Source organism: Lissotriton helveticus, chromosome 12 (genome assembly GCF_964261635.1).
Source record: "Lissotriton helveticus chromosome 12, aLisHel1.1, whole genome shotgun sequence".
Taxonomy (NCBI): domain Eukaryota; kingdom Metazoa; phylum Chordata; class Amphibia; order Caudata; family Salamandridae; genus Lissotriton; species Lissotriton helveticus.
The window spans coordinates 22,914,600-22,936,966 of record NC_136073.1 but is presented as its reverse complement, the minus strand read 5'-3'; the positions used below and the strand labels follow the sequence as shown (position 1 = coordinate 22,936,966).

Genomic DNA, 22,367 nt, shown 5'->3' with positions numbered 1-22,367 from the left:
CCCGGAGACAGATTGTTTTCTTTCGTCCACCACTGGAGAGCTTGCCTCATTCTGGGTGTCATCTTTATGCGATTGTCGAAAGATCCTCCTAGTTGTTGCCATTGTTGTTGTAGTTCCTCCTGCAGCGGCCTCATCCTGAGTCTTGCAAAGGGAACTAGGTTGCTTGCTGAAGAGCACATCCCTAGAAGAGATGCATATGACCGGACAGAAAGTGACTTTTTTGCTGAGATCTGCCTTGCCAGTCTTCGAAGTCTGTCCTGACGTTCCTGAGACAAGAATGCTTTGCACTTTCTATTGTCCAGAGAGGCTCCCAGAAAGGTTAAGACCTGTATGGGCTGTAATTGTGACTTTTTCGCATTTAGAGTGAGGCCCAGACTTGAGAATAGACAAAGGGCGCATTTGACCGCTTGTCTTGTGATCTGTTTCGATGGTCCTTTGAGCAACCAATCGTCGAGGTACGGGAAGACCTGTATCCCCTGGGACCTCAACGCTGCAGAAACTGGGGCCAAGCATTTTGTAAATATTCTTGGGGCCGACTTTAGCCCGAATGGAAGCACCTTGAATTGAAAGTGGACGCCAGCCACTGTGAATCGGAGGTATTTGCGATGCTTGGGGTGTATAGGGATATGGAAGTAGGCGTCTTCCAAGTCCAGAGAAGCCATAAAGTCGCCTTCTTTGAGACAATTGAGCACATCTGCCAATCTCACAATGCGAAAACTCTGTTTATTCAAGAATTTGTTGAGCCTTCGCAGATCCAGAATCGGGCGCCACACTCCCAGTTTTTTCTTTATTAGGAAGAAGCAAGAGTAAAATCCTCTTCCCTTCTGTAAGATTGGAACCTTCTCTATCGCATTCTTGCGAAACATGTTTAAGGCCTCTTTGAACAGTAAGTGAAGACGAGGGGAGGGGGACCCTTGGGCGGAGTCGTAGGTGGTTTCTTTAGGAATTCCAGAGTTTGCCCTCTTTCCACTAATTCGAGGACCCACCGGTCCGATGTGATGTTCCGCCATTGATGGTAAAATGCAGAGATCTTTGCGCCCACAGGGAGGAAAGGATGTTGGACTGGCGTCCGGCAAAACTCATTGACGCTTGTTTGAATCTCGTCTTTGATTGTTTGCTCTTCGTCTTCCTCCCTGACGAGAGTAATTATTGGAGGTAGACTGACGATATGATGACTGGTAATACGGTTGCTTGTACTGTGATTGGTATTGCCTGTTCTGTTGGTTATGGTAACTTCCCCTAGAAGAAAAGCCACAACCTCTTGCTCCTCTAAAAGAACCTCTCTTGTACTGTAGAGTACCAATCGATTTTGCGATATCAGTATCAGTTTTGATGGCAAGCAAGGCGTCATCTATATGCTTACCGAAGAGCGAGTCGCCATCGTAAGCCATATCGAAGATTTTTGTTTGAACCTCAGGTCTGAAGGAGGTTGCTCTAAGCCAGCCTTGGCGTCTGAGCACCGCAGCACCCGCTAACTGACGGAAATTAGTATTCGCAGTGTCCAGGGCACAATCTATTATTTCTGAAGCTGCTCTTTCTCCTTCAAGCAGTATCCTACGTGCCTCTTGTTGAAGGTCCTCCGTTATCAACTTTAGGAATTCAGACAGCTCCGACCACATCTGTCGGTCATAGCGGGCAAGAATCGCAAGAGAATTTGCTGCCTTGATAGAGGAAGCAGCGTTGATGGAAAACTTCTTGCCTATTAGGTCCAATCTTCTGCCTTCTTTATCCGGAGGCGTTGAGATTGGAGTGGATGGATTCTTGGACCTCTGTTGAGCGGCTTGAGATATCACAGAGTCCGGACGTGGGTGACTCACCAAACAGGATGGAGTTTCTGGTGGTGCTCTGTACTTTTTCTCTATACGAGGAAGGACTGTGGGGATAGAAGCGGGTGTCTTCATAATCTTCAGTCCTTCCTGCCAAATAAAGTCTATAATGGGTATGGCCCTTGTGATCCTACTATACCCCTCTTTAAAATCATGTAAAAAACAGTCCGACTGCTCAATGGTAACTGGCAGTTCAAACCTTGTAGCAGCCCTTTGTATGATATTATGAAAGCCTCCAATGTCCTCCGACGGAGAATCAGAGGGCTGTGGCAAAGGAGGTGAAGGCATGGGTATTATGTAATCATCCCATGGATCCGTAGGTGTGTTGTCTTGAGGCAGCTCATCTTCCTCTCTTCCATCTTCATCCGAAGAGGAAGTATCTTGATCTCCTTGTGGCGCGGGTTCTTCAGTGTGTCTTGGTGACACTGGAGGTTGCGGTGGAGGAGGTGCTGGTACCGAAGGTACACTTTGCGTGGATGGTGTCGGTGGGAACCTCTGGCGATAGTTTGCCAACATGGCTTGCAAATCCTGTATCAAAGTAGGAGGGAGATGACTTGGCTCCTCCGAACGTGGAGGTTTGTATGGTTGTCTATAGAAAGGTGTAGACCACTCCTCTTGGTAGAAATGTTCTTGCATATCCTCTTCGTCGTCCTCATCCTGGCATTTTATGTGCGATTCAGATAGATGGCGTGCAATCCCAAAGGGGCCTTCATTATCTCCGTCATCCTCAGAATCCTCTTCTTCCACATAAGACTCTAAGATTTGCGATGGCAACAGTGGGGAAATATAGAGTAGTCCTGCCTATGATAGGTCTATAGCTGAAAATGTGTATAGGCCACAGGTGAGACATGAGACACCTGAGGTGGAACAGGCCATGGTCTTGTTGGCGGAGTTTTAGTGATAGCCGAACTCCTTGAAGATTTAGGCGTCTTAACAAGCTGCGCTGAGGGCGGCTGGCTTATTGGTGAAAGCGCTGTCGACGAGCTCGTCGTCGATGGGATCATCGATGGGGTCGTCGTTGACGGTGGTACTGTGGATGGACTCTTCGTCGACGGGGTCGTCGTCGACGGGGTCTTCGTCGACGGGGTCATCGTCGACGGGGTCTTCGTCGACGGGGTCTTCGTCGAAGGGGCCGTCGCTGACGGGGCCGCCGTGGATGGGGTCGATGTCGTCGATGAGATCTTAGTCGTCGACGGGCTCTTCGTCGACTGGACTTTTATCGTCGATGACTTCGTCGCCGAAGGTATCGTCGTCGATGCAATGGTCGTCAACGATGATTTTTCGTCCTTAGTCCCTGAAGATTTCTTAGAGGAAATCTTAGCTGAAACAATAGGTGAGGTAAAGGCAGATGTAGATACCGTCACCGAAGAGCTTGAAATGGCAGAAGTCACAGAGACTGTGTGAGAAGACACCAGGGAGACAGTCTTAGTCTGGGCTGTACTCACAGTTGTTGATGGTGATCCTGGAGAAGCTGGGGATTCCATAGGAGGAGAGGACAACCTCCTTGAGGGTTCAGACACTCCATGAGAGGATTTGTGATGTTTTTTCCTCTCAGGAGAAGAGCTATCCCTTGATCTGGCTCTCTTGCTGGATGTTGAAGCCTTGTCCTCATCTGTGGAAGATGATTTGAGCCAAAGTAGAACCCTTGCCTCCCTGTCCCTGATGGTTTTGGCAGGGAAGGTGCGGCAAATCCTACAATCCTTCACTATGTGAGAGGGATGTAGGCAGTAGATGCAGTCCTTGTGCTGATCATCTACATGGACCCTCTTCTTATCACAGGTCCTGCAGGCCTTGAAAAGAGCTTTCTTCTCAGACATTTTGAAGAAAAAAGGTTGAAAACTGAGTAGGCACTCAGGGAGACTCCCTTCCACACGACAGGCGGTGAAAATCTGAGGAGAACTGCCTCTGTTGGGAAGGTTCTAGAGGGTGCTGTCAGCTGATTGGTTGGAACTACTTTTCAGATCTTTTTATATAAAGAGGTAGATAGGCTGCTAAGTTTTGGCCCCCCTGCATCTTCCTCTCTCGTCTGTTGAGTGTCCTCCCCAGTTCATGCCCTTCGTGTTGCCTCCCCTTACAGTGTTAAAAGAAATGCTTTCACAAGTGTTTTCCTTTTAGTTATAGATTCAACTTGGATCAGTACCTAAACAAAAATAAAAGGTGCCCAGATACTTTTGTAGGGGTGCACATTTGTGGTATGTGTGACTTCAAAACAATATGGGTGCCTATGTCCAATGCCTCTTTAATTCATTCTTTAGCATCTTGAGATGCTGTGCAGCTTGGTTAAAAAAAAACATTGGCAAAGCCAATATGTCTTCAAGATGAGACCTATTGGTTTTATCAGAGCTTTTTTTGTAAGCCGTAACTCCTCTTGGGTCACATTGAAGTTTGTTTTTCCACAGTGAATGACTTAACTTCCATGAACAGAAATAAAAAAAAATCTGAATGGAACCATTGATACTGGGCACCCCCTTTCTGGTGTAACACCTCAATGTACGTGTTTAATGTGTAGGTAGTTGTAATTGGTGTTTCACAACCTAGCATTGTCTGGTATTGCCAGCTGCCTAAAATCCAGTTACTCAAACTGTGCAGCAGTTGTGGTTTAATCTGCTCATTTGGTTTCACCTCTATAAACGAGTCCCTTGCACATGGGGGAATATGATCCTCTGTGACTTTAGTCTGGCACTTATGTCCTTGGAGCAGAGTAGTAATGTTTCCATGCAGACCATGAGGGCCTTGAACTCGTTCTTCTGACGTTCTGCCACTCTAAATCTTCAGTGGTCTGATTATTGGTACTCAGTGTTCTTCTACGTTACCATTCATTTTAAGTGCTGCTTTCGTCCTCACCGTTTAGCCTAAATACATTTTTTCATCTGTCAGATTTTATAACTTCCCCTTTCTTCAGAAGTCTGTCATTTAAACGACTAAAAGTTACCTGCTTATGCAAAGTGGTACAATTTTTATTTAGGCCTCGGCATGTTTGGTTCTTAATTAAAAACCTTTGACAAAAAAGACAATTATATTTTCATGTATCTCAAAACTTTTCTCTTGTCCAGTTTATGCATGGAGGTGGATAACTTAATTTGAGCAATATTATCTAGAGAGGAGGGCAGCCCCAGGTAGTTACTACTGGTCTCTGGCCCTGTTCTACGCTTAGAAATAACTTACAATGAGGGACATCCCATTTGTTATGATCACAACTCCGAGCCTTGGACTTCGGAGCGCAGATTGTTCTTATGTTTCAAATGAAAGGTTTGTGCTCAGATTGATGGCCAGAAAAGTCAGCATTTGAATGCTTAAGTTTTGCTTTGGCACCTGCCCTTTTCTGTTTCATAATCTTTCTTTTAAATATCCGCAGAAGAAACTGCACATTGTTTTAATTCACATTTATTAGAATAACATTCTTGTTTCAAACCTGAATAACATAAACTTGAAAACCTTCCTAGAGAAACTTAGTGAATGGATGTATGTTCTCTAGAAATTAACCGATTTAAAACAGTCATCATCCTCCTAATGGCTTCCCACCTCCACTACAACATTAGCTGAATAATTTCCTTGCGATTTCAGCATCCCTAGACCATCACATGAAATCTCTGGGTTTAATTACGGACCAAAACTTAAATCTACCTGACCTTGCTCCTAAGCTACCCAAATCTGACTCCTAACAATTACACCCATTCAAGAAATGAAAACATATGATTCCCCTACTCCGACTTCAGGAACACAGTACAGTGTCGCGTTCTCACCCTCCTGGACAGATGAAATGCAATATTGGCAGACCGTCTCAAATCTTTTACTGCGTCTCTCAGACTGAACTTCATAAAACAGTCACTCACTCAATCAATCAATCATATAACTTTATTCGGTATAAAAAATATCAAAAAAGTACAGATAAAATGCATCAAATTTAAAAAACAATTTAACAGTCGAAAATTCTCCATAATACACATTCGATATATAGCAAAAAGTGGGTGCCCCTCCCTTCAGCCAATTCCTTTGTGAGTCCATGAGCACAGGGTAACTTCCCGGTCAGCCTCTGTTCTCCCCATTTCCTCTAGTTGCTCTAAGCCTGACCGCTACCCTTAAAAAATGTACAGTACAATACAGAGTCAAAGCATCTGAGGAGAATTTTGAAAATAACAAGGCCAGAGTTTATTTGTTAATGTTTGCACAGTTTAGAAGGGCATATATAATGACACAAAAGGCTGCTGATGTTCTATGGCTGTATGGTCACGTTGAGCTCATAACAACGCAACTTGTATCTGATATCTATGTCTCTACACAATCAACACGGTACTACTCCCCAACAGACTCCATTATCCCCCGTGACCCGATTGACTGTACTTACATGGAACGTGCGGGGGTTAGGAGACAAGGTGAAAAGGGGTCTAGTTTTGCAGTATCTGAAAAGGTGCACACCTGCGGTAGCTCTCATACAAGAAACACACTTGCTGGGATTGACGTGTAAGGCACTGGACAGGTGGGGTTACAAAAAATAAAAAAAATTATGAATAAAAATAAAAAATAATGCCGCTCTTACGTGTTTAAACCTAAACCTGCCTTTCTTTCAAATTCTCTTTAAAAAAAAAAGGCTCCTTTGCTTTGAATAAAAGGGACATAGTAAAACAAAGTGAAGGGTATTCTGTGGAGACTGTTGGTCGCAGCCACATGGTCCCTTCATCTCTGTGGACGGTGTATATCCTGCCGGGTCAGCTAGTACATGGTGCAAAAGATTTAACCTAAACCGTGTCATTATGAATCTATCATAGGCATTATGGAAGTAGGACAAACAAGGTTCAAAGCCCATGGATGTTTTATTTAGAAGATGTTCTCTTACTGACGGCTCAGTCAGCTCCCTGTCTTCCCTGAGTGTTGTAACGTGCTTAAAGAACCTATCCTTAACCAGGATCTTATCCTTCATAGATATTTTAGAGGGGTTATTAAAAAGGTCTGCGCATCCTATTCCTTCAAGGGAGTCCTTAACGTATTTTAGCCATGGGATATTAAGCTCCCGATCACGGGCCAGGCAGCCTGCAATGGCCTGCCTACTAAAGATGCCTCTGTGTTTGCCCAAGTTTTGACCCAGCAGATTAGGGGCTTAACTCCCAGCCTGTCCCTGATGTAGTGAGCGCCAAGTTCTTCATGGACGAAGTGGGATGGCGTGCTCTGTGGCACTTTGAGCAAACACCGAAAATACTTGTTTTCCTCTATCTGAAGTTGCTTCACATCAATAAAACCCCATACCTCACTTCCATAAAAGACTTTGGCGCAACACATCGAGGTATATAACCTCGAAATTTGCTCAGGTGACCACCGACCTAACCTTTGTGCAAAGATCATGATCGACCCAGAGCAACTAGTTAAAATACGACATTCCTCCTCCAATAAATATTTAAAATCTAAACGGCCGTCAAATAAAATCCCCAGATACGATAAAGAATGTACTTTGCCCAATCAATGTTCACCAATGGTAAAGTTGTAAGTTTTACTTGGTTTTTTGCCCACTTCCATAACAAATAATTTTGACAGGTTGGGACAAAAATCTAAATTCTCCATAAAAAGAACAAAGCCATCTATCAGAATCTGTAGCCCTTTGGGTGTGTGGTCCAAGAGGACCGCATCGTCCACATAAAGCAGGGCGGGGATCCCTTGTGAGCCAATCCTGGGTGTATCAACCTTTAAAGTGCTAAGTGCCTGATCAATTCTGTTAATGTACAATGTAAACAAAAAGGGGGCCAGAATGCAGCCTTGTCTGACCCCACTAAAACATGAGAAAGGTTCTGTAGTATTTCCCTCCTGGTTACATCTGACCATGGCGGTGGTGTCCCAGTGGTAGGTTTTTAGAATATTAAGTCCTGGGTCAACACCAAGGTCACCCATGATTGCCCATAATTTCCCTCGGTTGACACGGTCAAAGGCCGCCGTCAAGTCCATAAATGCCATGTACACGGTACCTCTGCTGGCGATAGTGTACTTGGCTGAAAGCAAATATAAGTTAAGACGTTGATCGGTTGTTGACTTCCCAGGCCTGAAACCAAATTGGGTGTCAGTTATAATGTGCTGGTCCTCAGCCCAATCCATTAATCGGCTGAGGATAGCCCTCCCTAAGACCTTTGCTGACACATCTATTAGGGAGATTGGTCAGTAACAAAGTGGGCTATCTTTATTTCCTTTTTTGAAAATGGGGACAAATGTGGCTGTTGACCTGGATGATGGCATTATAGTGTCGACTGCTGCGTTAATGACTCTTGTCAGGATGGGCGCCCATAGATCTATCTTGCTCAGAAAGAGATCAGGTGGAATCCCATTGGGACCTGGGGCCTTATTTCGGGTCAAACCATCAATCCCTGCCTTGATCTCACCCAAAGAAAACCTTATCTCGGTGATGTTCCATTCCCCCCTGTTACCCTCCGCCTGGGTCTTATCTGTGCAATGGTTGTAGAGCCCAAAAAAGTGCTCTTGCCATTGCCCTGGCAGAATGTTGTTAGCTATCCTAGGTTTATTTGCCTCTTGGAAACAGGAGTTATTTATGACTTTCCAGAAGGCAGTTGAATCTTTTAACTCCATCGCCTCCCTCAGATCCTCCCAGGTTTGGTGTTGTAATTTTATTTTGCGGCCTTTAACAGCTAACTTGTAGTTTACCCTGCAGAGGATCACCCTGCCCTTATCTCTTGGGGTGGATTTTAGAGCAGATTTCAGCTCTCTTGAGGCGCGTGAGCATAAACCACTTAGGATCTTCCGAATTAGTTCTGTGTGATGTTAATCTGAGCAGACCATCAATTAATTGGGCGACACCCTTGAAGGCCCTAACTAGTTCAGTTCCCTCCACCTCCGGGTCTAAGCAACTCGAAATGGCTTGTTCACCATCTTTTATCAGTGCTCTATAGAAGACTTCCCCGTTAGCCTGTGACCATCGCAACCTTCTACCTTGATCTGTGGCACTTACCCCCCCCCCCCGCAGGTGTCTTCTTACAGACATTTAACTCCGCAAAAGACAGGACAAGAGGGTTATGGTCTCTAAAAATGCTCAAGCAAATTCTAAAACCCAACACCCATTTTTTTAATGCCATGGAGACAAAGATGAAATCAATGAATGAAGCACATCCTCTGGCTTTAACACCTTGGCTGCGGCCGTAATTCCGCGCCGGTGCTGGACATTCCAATCGCGGGCGTGGTCATGACGGCTCCCGACCGTCGTCAGCACACACCCAATATGACGCATGACGACCGGGAGCCGCCATCAGCACCGAAGGGGTTAAATGTATGGTGGATCTTTTTATCCATGCCAACTTCGACCAGAACCATGGTTTGTGTGAGGGCATGCACATTTAATAATTTACTAAGTGCCTTTCCCTCCTTGGTATGTTCCAAGTGCGGGCCCTCTTCCAATGTGCATGTAGACCAGTTCCCACACTTAGCTCTGAGATTTGGGCATATGTGGCTATTGAAGTCGCCAGCTAAGATCAGATGGGGAGCCGTCCCCCCTTGCTCTTGTGTTTGGGTGAGCTGCTGTCTAGCTCTTGCAAGCATACAGTGCCCTGCCCTGATGGCATTGCATTATAAAAACTTATAAGAATGAACTTGTGACCTCAATTGTAGAACCTAAGCCCCTGCTCAATATCTGAATCCCAGTCCAAGTCAGTCTATCTGCCCTGTAACCTGAGATAAACGAATGTGACCAAACCTCCCCTAGCTCTCCCTGATGGTTCCTTGCGGGCTGGGACAAAGTAGCTCTTATAACCCTCTAGATAGAAGGAACTGTTCACCACTTCCCATGTTTCCTGTAGACAGATAATTTGAAATGTCCTTATATAGCGTACCCAGTCTTCATTCTTAAATTTAGAGGATAAACCTGCTATATTCCAGGAAACTAACTTGACTTCTCTCTCATTTTGCCTGTCTGCACTGACCAATGTCAGACGGGTGTGGGGCCCTTCGTCCTCCATATTTCGGTCGCTAAGCTCTTGTAATGGTGCTACGTTGGGGTCTGAACCGGTTTGACTTACTGCTCCCCCAGCTGTGATCACCACTTCTGTCCTTCCCTGGACTATGATGATGGCATTTCTTGCATGGGCATGAACGCCTTTGACTTACCTAGGCAGGCCCAGTCAATCAATGTCATTTAAATCTCTGGCATTACTGAGGGGGGTGTCAAAGTTGTATGTCTTGACTCTAAAACCTCCCTCATACTCTCCCACCCGATGTCCCATATGTTCCTGCAGGTTGTTGGAGATCATCGTGTGTCGATAAAAATAGCCCAGTGGGACCATTTTAATACTTGAGTCCCCCTCATCTCGATAGAGCCTCTTGCTCTGACAGAGCAGCTTACACACGAGCTTGGGGTACCTTAAGGTCACAATAACGCAGTACCCTGAGAAGGCTTTCCTGGTGCTGCCAATCCAAGATACTCTCCTGGCCATCAGAATGTGCCTATAGTCAGTATTGTTGAAACCTACATTCCTGCCCAACCAATGAGCTGTCTTGTTAATCCGCATTAATGTAGATTCTTCTCTATCATTCGTGCAGGCTGGAACACCTGTCAGAACCACAGTATATGGGCATGCGGTGGGGGGTAAATCTAAAACTGGCAGATCTATGGTATATCGTGCACTTTGTGTCGATGACTCCCTGGGATGTTGGTATGGGGGGGGCTCTATCCAATATGTTAATATGGGCTGTTTGTTGTGCTGCAATGTTACCTGCAGTCCCCACCCTCGGGTCCCTGTGTCCCCTGGTGGTAGTACTTGTGTTATTTCTATTTTCATCCAGGTGAGGACTGGGCTTGACGCTCTGGTGTCCCCATCTTGTGACCCTGTGGACTGTTCGTTAACCCCATTCTCTCCCCCCCCCCCTCGCCCACTGATACTACAGATGAGACTTGGAATTTAGGATGTTCCACTGCATACCAATTAGCATCATTGGTAGAGGCCTTAGTCTGGGCCAGGAGTAATGAACTTTTTTCCTCTATTGACCTTAGTCTGCCTAAATGCCCCAAAAGGACAGTTATCAGTGTTTCAGCTCTTTTACAATACTCAAGATCAGCCCCCAACTCTACGCTAGCACATTCACCACTGTCGGGTGTTCGACTGGCATCTAGGTCTACTGTATTCCAAGGCCTAGTTACTTGTGTTGCTGGCTTGTTTTTTTGTTAATTACGTGTTGATTTGAGAGACCCCCCCCCCCCTCCCCCCATCCCTAGTTCGCTTTGCTGGCGGCTCGTCGCTATTTAAGAGCTTAGTGGTACTAATACTGCAAGGTTTAGCGACCCTCTTCGAGCAGGTAATGGCCTCCCCCCCCCCCCCCCCCGCCTATGCATGGTGCAATTGCATTACTTGTGGTAAACGGTGTCGACGTTGTGGCCCCAGCCCCCTCCCCTGCAGCGTTCTGGGGAAGGCTGATACAGTTTGTGCCTCTGTGAGTTCTTGTGATGGTATACTAACAAAGGTGGCGAGGCGCTGAGAATGGCTCTTTCCCTGTTTGTGCTACTACCAGGTACGGCCAAACGCAAATGGTCCACTCCATTAGGGGATTTGGTCACTGCTATACTACCCATGGGCGAACGTTTTTGAGCCACGAGGGTTTCCAGGGAAAGGCTATTTTTCTGTGAGCTGAATCTGGTGGGTCAACAATGATTCAGCTCTAGTCAGAAAGGCATTCAAAGTCCCCTGTTAGAAATGGTAAACAAGCACATGCTTTTTAGTTTGGCATGGTCAAATACGTTAGATCCAGTTACCACATCGCATACCTTTTTTTGCAATACCTATATGGTACCTAACAATCAGTTTTCATCATGGCTTGATTACCGATTATATACATAGTCTGGAGTGCTCAGTTCCTGCGTAAGTATATTCAATTAGCATATCAAGTGCATTTTTGCTCTCCTCCTTAACTCTCCTTCCTCAGTTAGTTATGACCATTTTTCCCATCATGTCTTGTTGCCATTAAGCCCAATAAGGCATGCAGTGAACAGTTTGAATTAAGCCCTGTGCGTACACCATGGACAAGTTTCATCCTGCCCAGTTGGTTTACAATGGATGCACTCAGTTTTGGAGAAATTTGCCATATGGCCAATGGCAATAAGTGGTCAATTTAAATTGTCGCCAACTAGCACACGCTAGACGATTTCCATTAATTGCATCTTGCTCACCTTAAATTAAAAAAAAATCTTTTTATTGAACATGACCAGTTGAAATAACAATTACCATGTAAGCCAATCAGTAATTACATCACCTTTATACATTACCGTCTCGCAATCATCGGCAAGAGCCCTTTTTCACTCTACGCCTTGTTTCTCTAGCCCACATCTATGATAGTTTCTTCTCATTACTATGGGGAATCTTCCATTTCTTTGCCTCTCCCGAGTTTTCTCTCTCCGACTGGAATTGCAAACAGGTTCCCCCGATACGTGTTCCACATACCCGTTTTTTTCAGCCACTCTGCACCAATCTAATTTTTTCTCCCACTTCAGCAAGCAGGGTGCTGCCTGCAACCCCCCCCCCAGTCTTTTGCGATGTTGCGCTTTGCGATTGTGAGTCCCAGTGTAACCCATTTTCTCCCACTTTTGCTAAGATCAGATGGCTTCTATATATATTAAGGAGACACCAGCCTGGGTCAGAGTAGTCTTCACTACTTCGGACATTTTCTGGATTAGGGCCACCCAGTAGTGTCGAATCTGCGTGCATACCCAAACTGTATGGTATTATGTCCCCTCTATCCAACACCCTCTTCCCCATTTTAGCTAGACGGGTTCTTGAAAAGTAAATTCTGTGAAGGAGTTTTATTTGTATTAGCCTGAACTTACTGGATACAGCCACTTCCTTTGGGGACTACAGGACATCCTCCCAGTCTTCTTAGTCTATTCCTCCGATGTCTGCCTCTCATTCTTATTGAGTCGTGAGTGGATCTGGTGAGTTATTTATTAATTTTTGGTATGTTAGGGATATGGCTTTCTTTTTCTTGTGGTCTATCAGGATTCTGTCTTCCAGTGGAGAGGACTCCGGGAAGGTCATATCTTTGGAGATCGCTGCTTGTAGCGCTCGTTTTATTTGCATGTAACAGAATGTTTCTTTAATGGAAAGATCACATTCCTTTTGCAGGAGCTCAAATGATCGCATTCCCATCCCCCTGGCCTCAGGTCTCCCACCCGAGATTTTCGAATGAGATCCCATTTATCAAAGCCTTGGTATCTGCCCTTTGTTCTTAGTATTTCTGCACCCCAAAGCGGTGTGTACCTCGTAATCTTATTTTCCCAGCCCAACTATTTTTGGACCACGTGCCAGAGCTGAACCGTGTTTTGGTTGGCACCATTTTCATTATTGACATTTGGCATTCCATGGTCCATTTCAATTATAATCAGATGTAACATTATCGTACCTAAAGAAGACAAATGCATTTGGTACCAATAGTAGAATAGAGAAGAGTAATTCCCTGTGAAATCTGCAAAACAAACTTTGTCGTGCTGCTCTTCATCAAAGTAACCGAACAGAATGCGTGTTTAGCGGTGTGTGTGAGACTGTGAATCAGCTTGCACCATTGAATGGCCCTTTTGAATTCTTATTATTCAGCAGTGCTCTGTATGGTCATGTGGCTTTTAATGTTTGGATGAGTAACAGATTGGACATTAGTAGATTGCTTCTACTTTCCATCTTTGTTGCGCAAACCTTGACGTATTCTAATGCTACGAAAGGGCACATTACTCGAAATAGCAGTGCACCATGCAAAAAGTCTCCACGCACAAGATTTGACTGATGAGCTACTGGTCCAAAAAATCCCATGGTTGGCCTATGTAAAATCTATGTTATCATATGTGGGGCGCACAGAGCTCTTTCACTCTCCAGATCGCATCAAAAAAGAGGATGTTACGGTGATAAAACTCATTGATGAATTTACTTATGGCAGAGCGGGATGAGATAGAGATGAAAAAAACGCTAGTCAGAAGAAACTATGCCCTCATCACCGCTCCAGAACCTGAACCCTACCTAGTTTTTGTAAATAAACCATTTCACCGTTTTCTTTTAACCAGATTCCGTCTAAACTTGATACACTTTATGCTGGGCTCCTATGCTACGTGGGACACTCCTGTTAACGCAAGTCCTTGTGACTGCGACCACTTCTCATTACAGGACACATTACATTTTATTATGTTATGCGATCACTATGCACCAATTAGAAAAAAATATCTTTTACCAATTCTTCGAGAGGATGGCTTCTTACAGGTCAGGCCAGCGCTCTTGTTCTTACAACTTTTGGCTAGTGTACGCGTTACTTTTCACGTAGCAAGTTTTTTAGTGGCAGGAGTTCGCTTGAACAAGAAGCTTAACAATGCACGGCACGGACACAGTATAACTGAATTATCTCACTAATGTGCTGGGGCACCATTCTCAAGTTTGTGTAATACTTTTTTACCATGAAACTCTTTTGATGATGAAAGAAATAATTATAAATATTGTTTTAATTGATCTAATGAAATATGCTTACCTTAAATATGAAACTTTTATCCGTATTCCTTGTTGTATTTTAATAGTATGTATTTTAACATTGCATTCTATTGTCCTTTTGATGATCTGTATTCTGTGTCTTTTTGTGATTTTTTATAAATCGAATAAAAGTGATTGACTGACTGACTGATCCATGTTCGCTCACCAGTTAACTGTTTTGTGACTTCCTGTATGGATCTGCACCTACTGTTGTCCTTTTGATATCATCATATCCAAGCCTTGATTTTGTTATGGTTATTTGCACTCATCTCATTTACAGTCCACCTTTTGTGTCATGTAGAGCAGGTTGGGCGGTGTCCGTGATGATCGCTGTCAATTGCTTTCATTAAAGAAATCCCGCTCATTCTCTATTGAAACATGGCTTTGTTCTTGTTCAATCGCTTGATTCAATTTCTGACTTGTAGTTTGTATCCGTTGTCTAGTGGGTGGAAACCATATTTTTTTTGTTGTTTCAAAATTAATATATGTTTTTATTCCTTTTCAGTGGCTGATATCGCAACAAGTATCCTTTTTTGTGGCTTGTGGGAATTTTATTGTTTGTTCAATGTCTTCACTGTCCAAGAGCACCCTTGATAAGGCGGGGTTGGGTCAGGAGGAGGCCAGAAGGGTGAAATCTGTCTAGTTAGTCCACTTTAAAAAGACGTCTAACTTGGTTTAGCTCCTGTTGAGCTTTTAACTATTTTGGGGGGGGGGGGTTGCGGGTGGCAGCCTTAAGCTTTATTATTTTTTATTTTGTTAATTTTACTTTAAATAATTTTGGGGGAAATAACTATACTAGATAGAGTAATCTTTGCAGGAATTTGATGGAAAACTTCGAATCCACTGGTCCATTTTTCATGTACTCACTCTTGATGCTGTAGACTTTTGTAGTTTAGGAAAGGATATCATACTGTATAATGCTAAAGATATCCATTAAAGAGAAGGCCCAATATCGGTTCCCCTTATCAGTCTCATCCGTCTCAAATTCAGTCTTTACACTGATCAATGTGATGAGCATCTACGGTACAGATCATTGTAGGCTCATTATCCTTCACACTGCGCAGGAGAAAGGCAGGTGTTCACAAAGCTTGTGAGGGAGACCAGTCTCTTTCTGAGGGTCTCCTCTTTGTGTAGTCTCGACCTGAAGAGGAAACTGGCTCTTGGCTAGGAGTAGAACTGTCCATTGTAGACTAACATCAAGTGATGCTTGAGTGAAACAGCTCTTCCCTTTGTAAAGCTGCTCTTCGCCAGCAGCTCTTCTCCTGCTACACCACGAGAGAAGTTTACCATTTTGCACTTCCCAAAATAAAAATCCAAATAGAACATTAAATGAAGGATTTTTTTTGTGTGTTTTCTGACCAGGTTCATCTTGTGGGTTGTTCTATGAACACAACAAGAAATCTCCCATATTCCTTGCAAAAATGTATTTAAAATCAAATTGTTGCATGACTACAGAATCTGGGTTTTTAAGTGCAGACTGTTGCAGGAAAGCTGTGTTTTATCCTCCCTCTGTGAAATTCTGAAAGGAAAAAATAGACAAAAGCTAAAACAAAAAAGCCTAATAAATAAATTGTTGCGGGGCAAATTAAAATAAGCCCAAAGCAAGTCATGGCAGGTCAACACCTGTTAACTGTGTTATTCCTATGTTCTAATGCGACTTTGTGAACTAAGGAAGGGGTTTCTGATTTGCTAATTACTTTTAAAATCCGCTGTTTGTATCTTGGTGTTTTTTTTAATTGTTTACTAAAACTTTACAGAAAATAAAACACACTATCCAAGCACTTGTCAACAACCAGCATTTACAATGCAATAGGTCTCGCAGCATTAAAGTTTGAGTTACTGGCATTGTAAATGACAATGCTTTGCATTATTTAAAAAAAAAAATGTGCAATTGGTATATAAACATTGTTTGTGAATGGTTAGCTGTTGCTTATGCTAAGCAAAGTTGGCAGTAATATAGAGTGCTAGTCTTGCTTGTTATAAGCATGCTGATTTAAAGCGCTCTGATACCTGCGGGTAAAGTTTGCGCTATATAAAAGTGAAAACTAATAAATAAATTAAAAAAAGCCTACCTGTACCATGTCCGTTCTTATTCTGCGATGCCACATATCTTTGGGTCCCTGTACGTATTAACTGCACCCGGCTGTGGGAAACCTCCATGGCAGGAACAACGTGTTGGGGGGCAGTCACGGGCAATGTAGCCACTGTCCTGTGGCTGCACCGCGGAGTAACAGTGTAGGGGCAGGAAGGCAGGCAGTTGGTAGTGCTGTGCCATAGCAGTGTAGTTCTCTGTGTATGCTGTGCATGGGGGTTGCTATTGGCTGACAAGAAGTGGTGAGGAGGTGCCGGTTCGGTGTGCCTGCTTCCTGATCTTGGGCAGGCGACAGGTAAAAAAAGACCATGCTGCACCAGCACACTCCTACTGCCCAATGTCTAGTGAACGTGCTTATTACAAACTGCAGCACTGCTTCCCAGAGAGGAGATGCTGCAGGGCAACCTAACTGTGCAAACTCACTACACACTGCAGCACTGCTGCCGATAGACGACACATTGTACCCCTTCAGCCAACAAACTGCAAGCAGTAGCTCAAGTGCCCTAAACCTACACGCTGCACCCTTGTACACTGAAATGGGCGTGTGCTAAGTGCTTGTTTACGTTATGCATGTCTGTGTAACAGTCGTTTGTGCGTGTGCGCGTGTACGAGTGTTCTTGTGGGACAGAATGTTATTTGTAACTGTGGGAGATGTATATACGGCTACTGTCTGTATGAGAGCGTGTGTGTGTGTAGGAGCGCTAGGAAGTGTGAATGAGCGATGTGTGAGTCATCGTGTGCTTGTGTATGTTTTTTTCCGCCTTTTCTCTTAATGTGGATTCTTCTGATTAACCAAGCCCCCTGTAGACCTGAACAATGTGGAATTGTTTATGTAAAAGAAAAACCTGTTTAATCCCGAAGTGTCCAGCATTGCCAAGTGTCCAGCGCACAGGCGCGCGCCTGTGATACGCTGCAAGCCACTAACACCTCTGCACGGGGTTCAAGGGAGTCCATCTTTAATCCCCTAACCTGTATTGCACATGTGAGGATGAGAGGGTTGCAGTTATGTGGCGCACAAGAGACATTCGTTGGTACCTTTAGAATCCGGGGTACCCCACCACGGCAGTACAGAAGCCCTCTTTGGGAGGGTCGCCTGTTTACACAATGTGTAAAGACTCACTTTGGGCTACAGAGGACACATTCCGCGCACCGCTGAGAAGGGTGGCCGTGTTGGCCAAAGCACCGTGGACTTTTTTTTTAAGTGTTAATAGATTTATGGTGTCTTTTCAATACCCATCCAGGGTAATTAGCGCAAATGGTCTAACTGGGTGATAGGCTTGTGAGCAACAAAGCAATTACCCATGGCCAGGGGCTGACACGTCCTCTAACTAAACTCCAACCACAGCTAATGGCAAAGGCTATCTTGGCCCTATTGACTGCAATTAGCACTGCTAAACTCTTACAGCAACTAGCTGGTTGTGGTGATTTATTAAGTCTCATTTGCATGAAATGTAGTTTAACAAATGTTAACGTTCCTGTCAAACACTTTGGGGGTAAGCAAACCTTGAAACAGTGCTGCGAATGAAAGCTGCCCCTCGCCGCAGAACTGAGCAGGCATCTCTGCCGGGCCGTCCCCAGCCGTGGTTTGTGTCAATACAAAAAAACGCCATTTACAAGCAGGCAACGCATGTCTTTCAAAGCTGACAATGCGCTTCGACGCCTCAAGGGATAGTAAGCGCTGTATCAATACAATACCGCCGTTGGGTTAGGGATTGAGAGTGTGTGGTAAAGTGAAACCGCATATGCTAAAGTTTGGCCCTCAGTGTGATTAAGAGACGTAAAGAAAACAAAGGCGTTTATGTAGTGCAGAGTGTGTAATGAAGTCCTGCGAGTGAAAATCAATAGTGAATAGTGTATTAAAGATATGTAAACAAGTCAGGTATTGAGAAACTCACCGCCGCAGCCCGGTTTGGACAGGGAGCCAGGCAACCTGTGTTGGGACGAGGGCGGGGCCGCAAAAAGACAGTAAGCAGACGGGAGCCTACCCCGCACACCTGTGCCTGTGAAGCCAGCCAGAAGTCAGCGTGTGAGCTAGCGGGGCTCCTGTGCTTGTGGAGAGCCCCGCCTCCTGCCGAGACTGACCCGCTGCCGAGCGAGAGAGGGACACGCGGAAAGAGCCTGGTGAGAGGGGAGGGGTGTGTGTGTGTGTGTGTGTGCACTTGCACGTGTGTCTGTGTGTGTGTGCGCGTGAGTGCCGCCTGCTGCCGATACTGACCCGCTGCCGAGGGAGAGAGGGACACTCTGAAAGAGCCCGGTGAGTAGGGGGGAGGGGGAGTGGAGAGGTGTGTGTGTGTGTGCGCACGCATGTGTGTATGCGCACGTGTCTGTGTGCGCGTGTGTGTGCGCGTGTCTGTGTGTGTGCACGCGTGTGTCTGTGTGCGTGTGTCTGTGTGTGTGCGCGCGTCCTGTTCCATGGTGACTGAAGAGCATGCCGAAATCGGAGCGCGTGGTCACGTGCGCGACTGGATCCGATTCCGGCATGCTGCGCTTGCCCATCTCTTGTCTACTTGTAAGCACAGCCATTGACAATAGGTCTCGGGCGAGACAGCGCTTCGCGCTGTAATCGCCAGGGCGAGACCTAAAAAGGTTGAGGGAAAAAAACAATACAATTGATAAATAACTTGCGTGCAACTTAAACACTTTACAAATTGTCTGATGGAAAAGATACGTGCTTTCATCTCGATCCCCAGAACTAAGCTGTGGTAAGTTCAGAAGCAGATGGGTGTTCCTGCTAACCTTTTGTCTGTTTTAATTAGTCTGCGTGCTTTCAATATTGCCCGTGTTGGCTATGGGTACAAAGGAAAGCTCACAGACTTTAGTATCGTGACCGGTGTCAGTCAGGTATTCACACTTAACATTAACAATCTAGTAAAGCCCTTGATTTCCCTGGCAATGACTCGCCTAAGCCAGGCTCGTATACAATCTAGATGCTGTTTTTTGTACACGACAGGCTCCTAATTTCCAAAACTCTGTCTGGTCTGCAGGCGAAAGTTGAGCACTTCTTAAGTTTTTGTAGTATGCAGAGGCCTTGAACTGAGCATTAAAAAAAACTAAATTTATGGTACTCACTCCATACAAATCGGGGAGGGCAAATATTTTAGGTGCAGGGCATTACATTGCAGCAAGATCAGGAGTTTGTTTATCTGGGGGTCTGTTTAACTAAAAAGCTGAGGTAGATCATGCACATTAAGAGCTTGCTGAAACTTCAGCAAGAACCGGGTGCTGTAATTAAAACGCTTAAGAGAGCTCATGCTTGTCACCTGCTCCAGCAGTATTCGATTTATAACTTAAAATCGAAAAGCTCAGTTATGTCTGGTGTAGCGTTTTGGTTTCCCGTGAGAATTGATGACCTCTCCAAGGTTGAAGATAGGTTTGTCAGGAGTCTCCTCAATCTACCCCAGAGTGCTCCTTGCCCTCCCCAACTTATGGACATTGGTATTTATCCAGTCAACCGTAGTGCGATACTCCAGCTCATTACCTCTTGGGATAGGCTCTGGACCACAGATGAGCTGGAATCATTCAGAGTTTTGATAAAGGTCCTCTTAAGATCCCGAGTTCGCAAGTGGGTCCCTTGGCTTATCAAATTACGAGTTGAGGTTGCCTTGTCCTCACTTTAGGACATCCCAGATGTAGCAAAGTCTGTTTCTTGCACCATGGTTAAGGAGCACCTTTGGCTGGGAAAACTTTAGTGTGTGGCGGTAGGGAGCTTGACAAACTTGTTTTTAGACCCCAAGATTTCACCTGCATATGAATCACACTTTGACATTGTTCTGGAATGTATCCCATATCAATTTTATTTAAAATCAAGGAATGAGGTGCCTGTGAATAGTTAATGTGCTCAATAAGGTGAGAAATATTGTACTTCTAGCAAGTGTCCCGTCTGCAATGGTTCAAACCTGTATGCCATCTCCTGGGATGTACTCAGTTTGTACCTGCATGACGTGTTTTATGCACTGACATGAGAGAAGTGATTGTTGTTGCAGTTGCAAAATTTCTTCATGCTGCCTGGCTTATTCGTAACCGCATTGCCCACAGCTGAATGAATGATATGTCTGATAACATAGGTTAATCAACTCAATTTACTTTTGACTGTTTTTGCATTTTACGTTTATCTGATCGCTGGTGCTATGTTTTTGACTCTTGTATGATTCTCATGACTGTATGAATTGTCTTGAACATTCTCATTGTCAGTGTGTTTAATGTTTTTTAAGGTAGTTTGTCTTATCCTATAATGACCTGATTTTCTTCCTTAAGAGCGTTGGCACTATGCTTGTGGCTGATGGCATTTCACTTGCACACCATTTTCTAGCACTGTATTTCTTAGGCATCCGTGGCAGATAGCAGTGAGTTTAAGATTATCAGCAGTTAGAGTAAAATGTATTTGTGCTGCAAGCAAGATACTTAAAGTTTACATAGACAGGAGTTAAAGTCTCTAGCACACTTGGTAAAAAGCTGTATAAGAAATACTCACACGAATAGTTCCATGATTTGCTGATATTACCTGTAGATAAATGATCAAAACAAATTTGCATTAGGAACATAATTTCTGAGTGATCACAAAAAGTCCTTCAAGTTTGAGAAGAGGGTCATATCTCCCTATAGAAACTGGCTTGGAATAATAAGTATAATTGATTTATAAATTGGACGTGTCTGAAGCTATAAATGAGTGCTTCATAGTGAGCCTTGATGTTTGAATGTGGATTGTCACCCAAAATCTGTAAAGTCGTTGATTAAGCTTAGCTGAACAAAATGAAGAATAAACCGAATACAGAGAGTCGCCCAAATTGTCAACTCGTACCAAAGCCAGGAAGAAAAAATGCTAAGTTTGTATACTGCTTAACAGTACTTTCAGGGCAAGACCCCACAAATATATCAGTCTTATTCTGACTTGGTTATAGGATTTTATTCCAAATGATATCTTCAATGTAATCGGAAGGTAAATTTGTAGCCTGGAATCAAATGGGGACATTGATACTTTATTAGTGGGATGGTTTTAGCTTTATATGCTTATTTAAAGGTATCCCTTTTCACCCATCTATTCAAAAGCTCTATGATACTTGACTTCCAAAGGATAGAATTTTGACTTTAGCCAAATAAACACCGCGATAGTAGGCAGATGCGTAGACTGCCAATGTACTAAGAGTTTGCTAAATATCCAAGGTGGTTGAGCAATGAAACATGAGCGTATAAAGCTCTAATGCACCGGCCTCCGAGTAGAGCGATATTTGTGCAAACTGGGGCATAGGCCCAGGTGTTGTGGTAATTTAACATGTTAAAAAAATAAGGAGCCAAGGCGAATTGCCGGCACTCCCTGGACTGGCAGCTGATCTTGGCACATTTGCTTGATTTTCATTATCTCACACCTGCCTGTGTCTCAGAGTACAATTCACGTATGACAAGATTCTGAAGTGCACGTAACCACTGCTTCTTGGGCCATAGTGGTGCCTTTTTAATTTAGTCAAGGGTCTTACTTAGTAAAATCAATAAATGTGCAATATATTGGTGCTGAATTGGTGTCCAGCACTCTGCTTTCCATAGCTATTAAGGCCATTGAATTATGTAAAATGAAGCAACACTCACCAAACCCTGTTGGGTTGTAGAAATGATGCCATTCTTCTCCGCCCAGCCAATTAGATCTGATGATGAAATCTCGGCAAACAATTTTAGAAGTTGACTAATCATCTAGAGGACTGAATACTTGGGAATAATGAATACTTACTTCTTAACTATGGTAACCATAGCAGCAACTTTCTAGATTAGGGGAATTCCATTGATAATAACTATCTCATTGAACCAGTTATCTAGAATGTGGAGCCACCAATTAATGTACTGTTTGTAGGTCTGGATTTTGACAGCCCAGCTATCATATTGACCTGTCACTAACAGTATACATGCAGTGGGCTTTGGGCCCTCTCCTTTCAACCATTTGTTTTCTTTGACTGCCACTTTTACCCATTTGCTTGAGAATTTGTAATT

General features: G+C 44.2%; 1 protein-coding gene across 1 annotated transcript in view; it reads left to right on the top strand.

Moving 5' to 3' along the window:
• The window catches only part of MAU2 (MAU2 sister chromatid cohesion factor), a 111,415-nt gene that overhangs the window by 12,633 nt on the left and 76,415 nt on the right, over positions 1-22,367 (top strand). Inside the window, exon 2 of the mRNA XM_078669427.1 lies at positions 14,805-14,822. Coding sequence (XP_078525553.1) covers positions 14,805-14,822 — 18 coding nt within the window. The remainder of the gene's footprint in view (positions 1-14,804; positions 14,823-22,367) is intronic.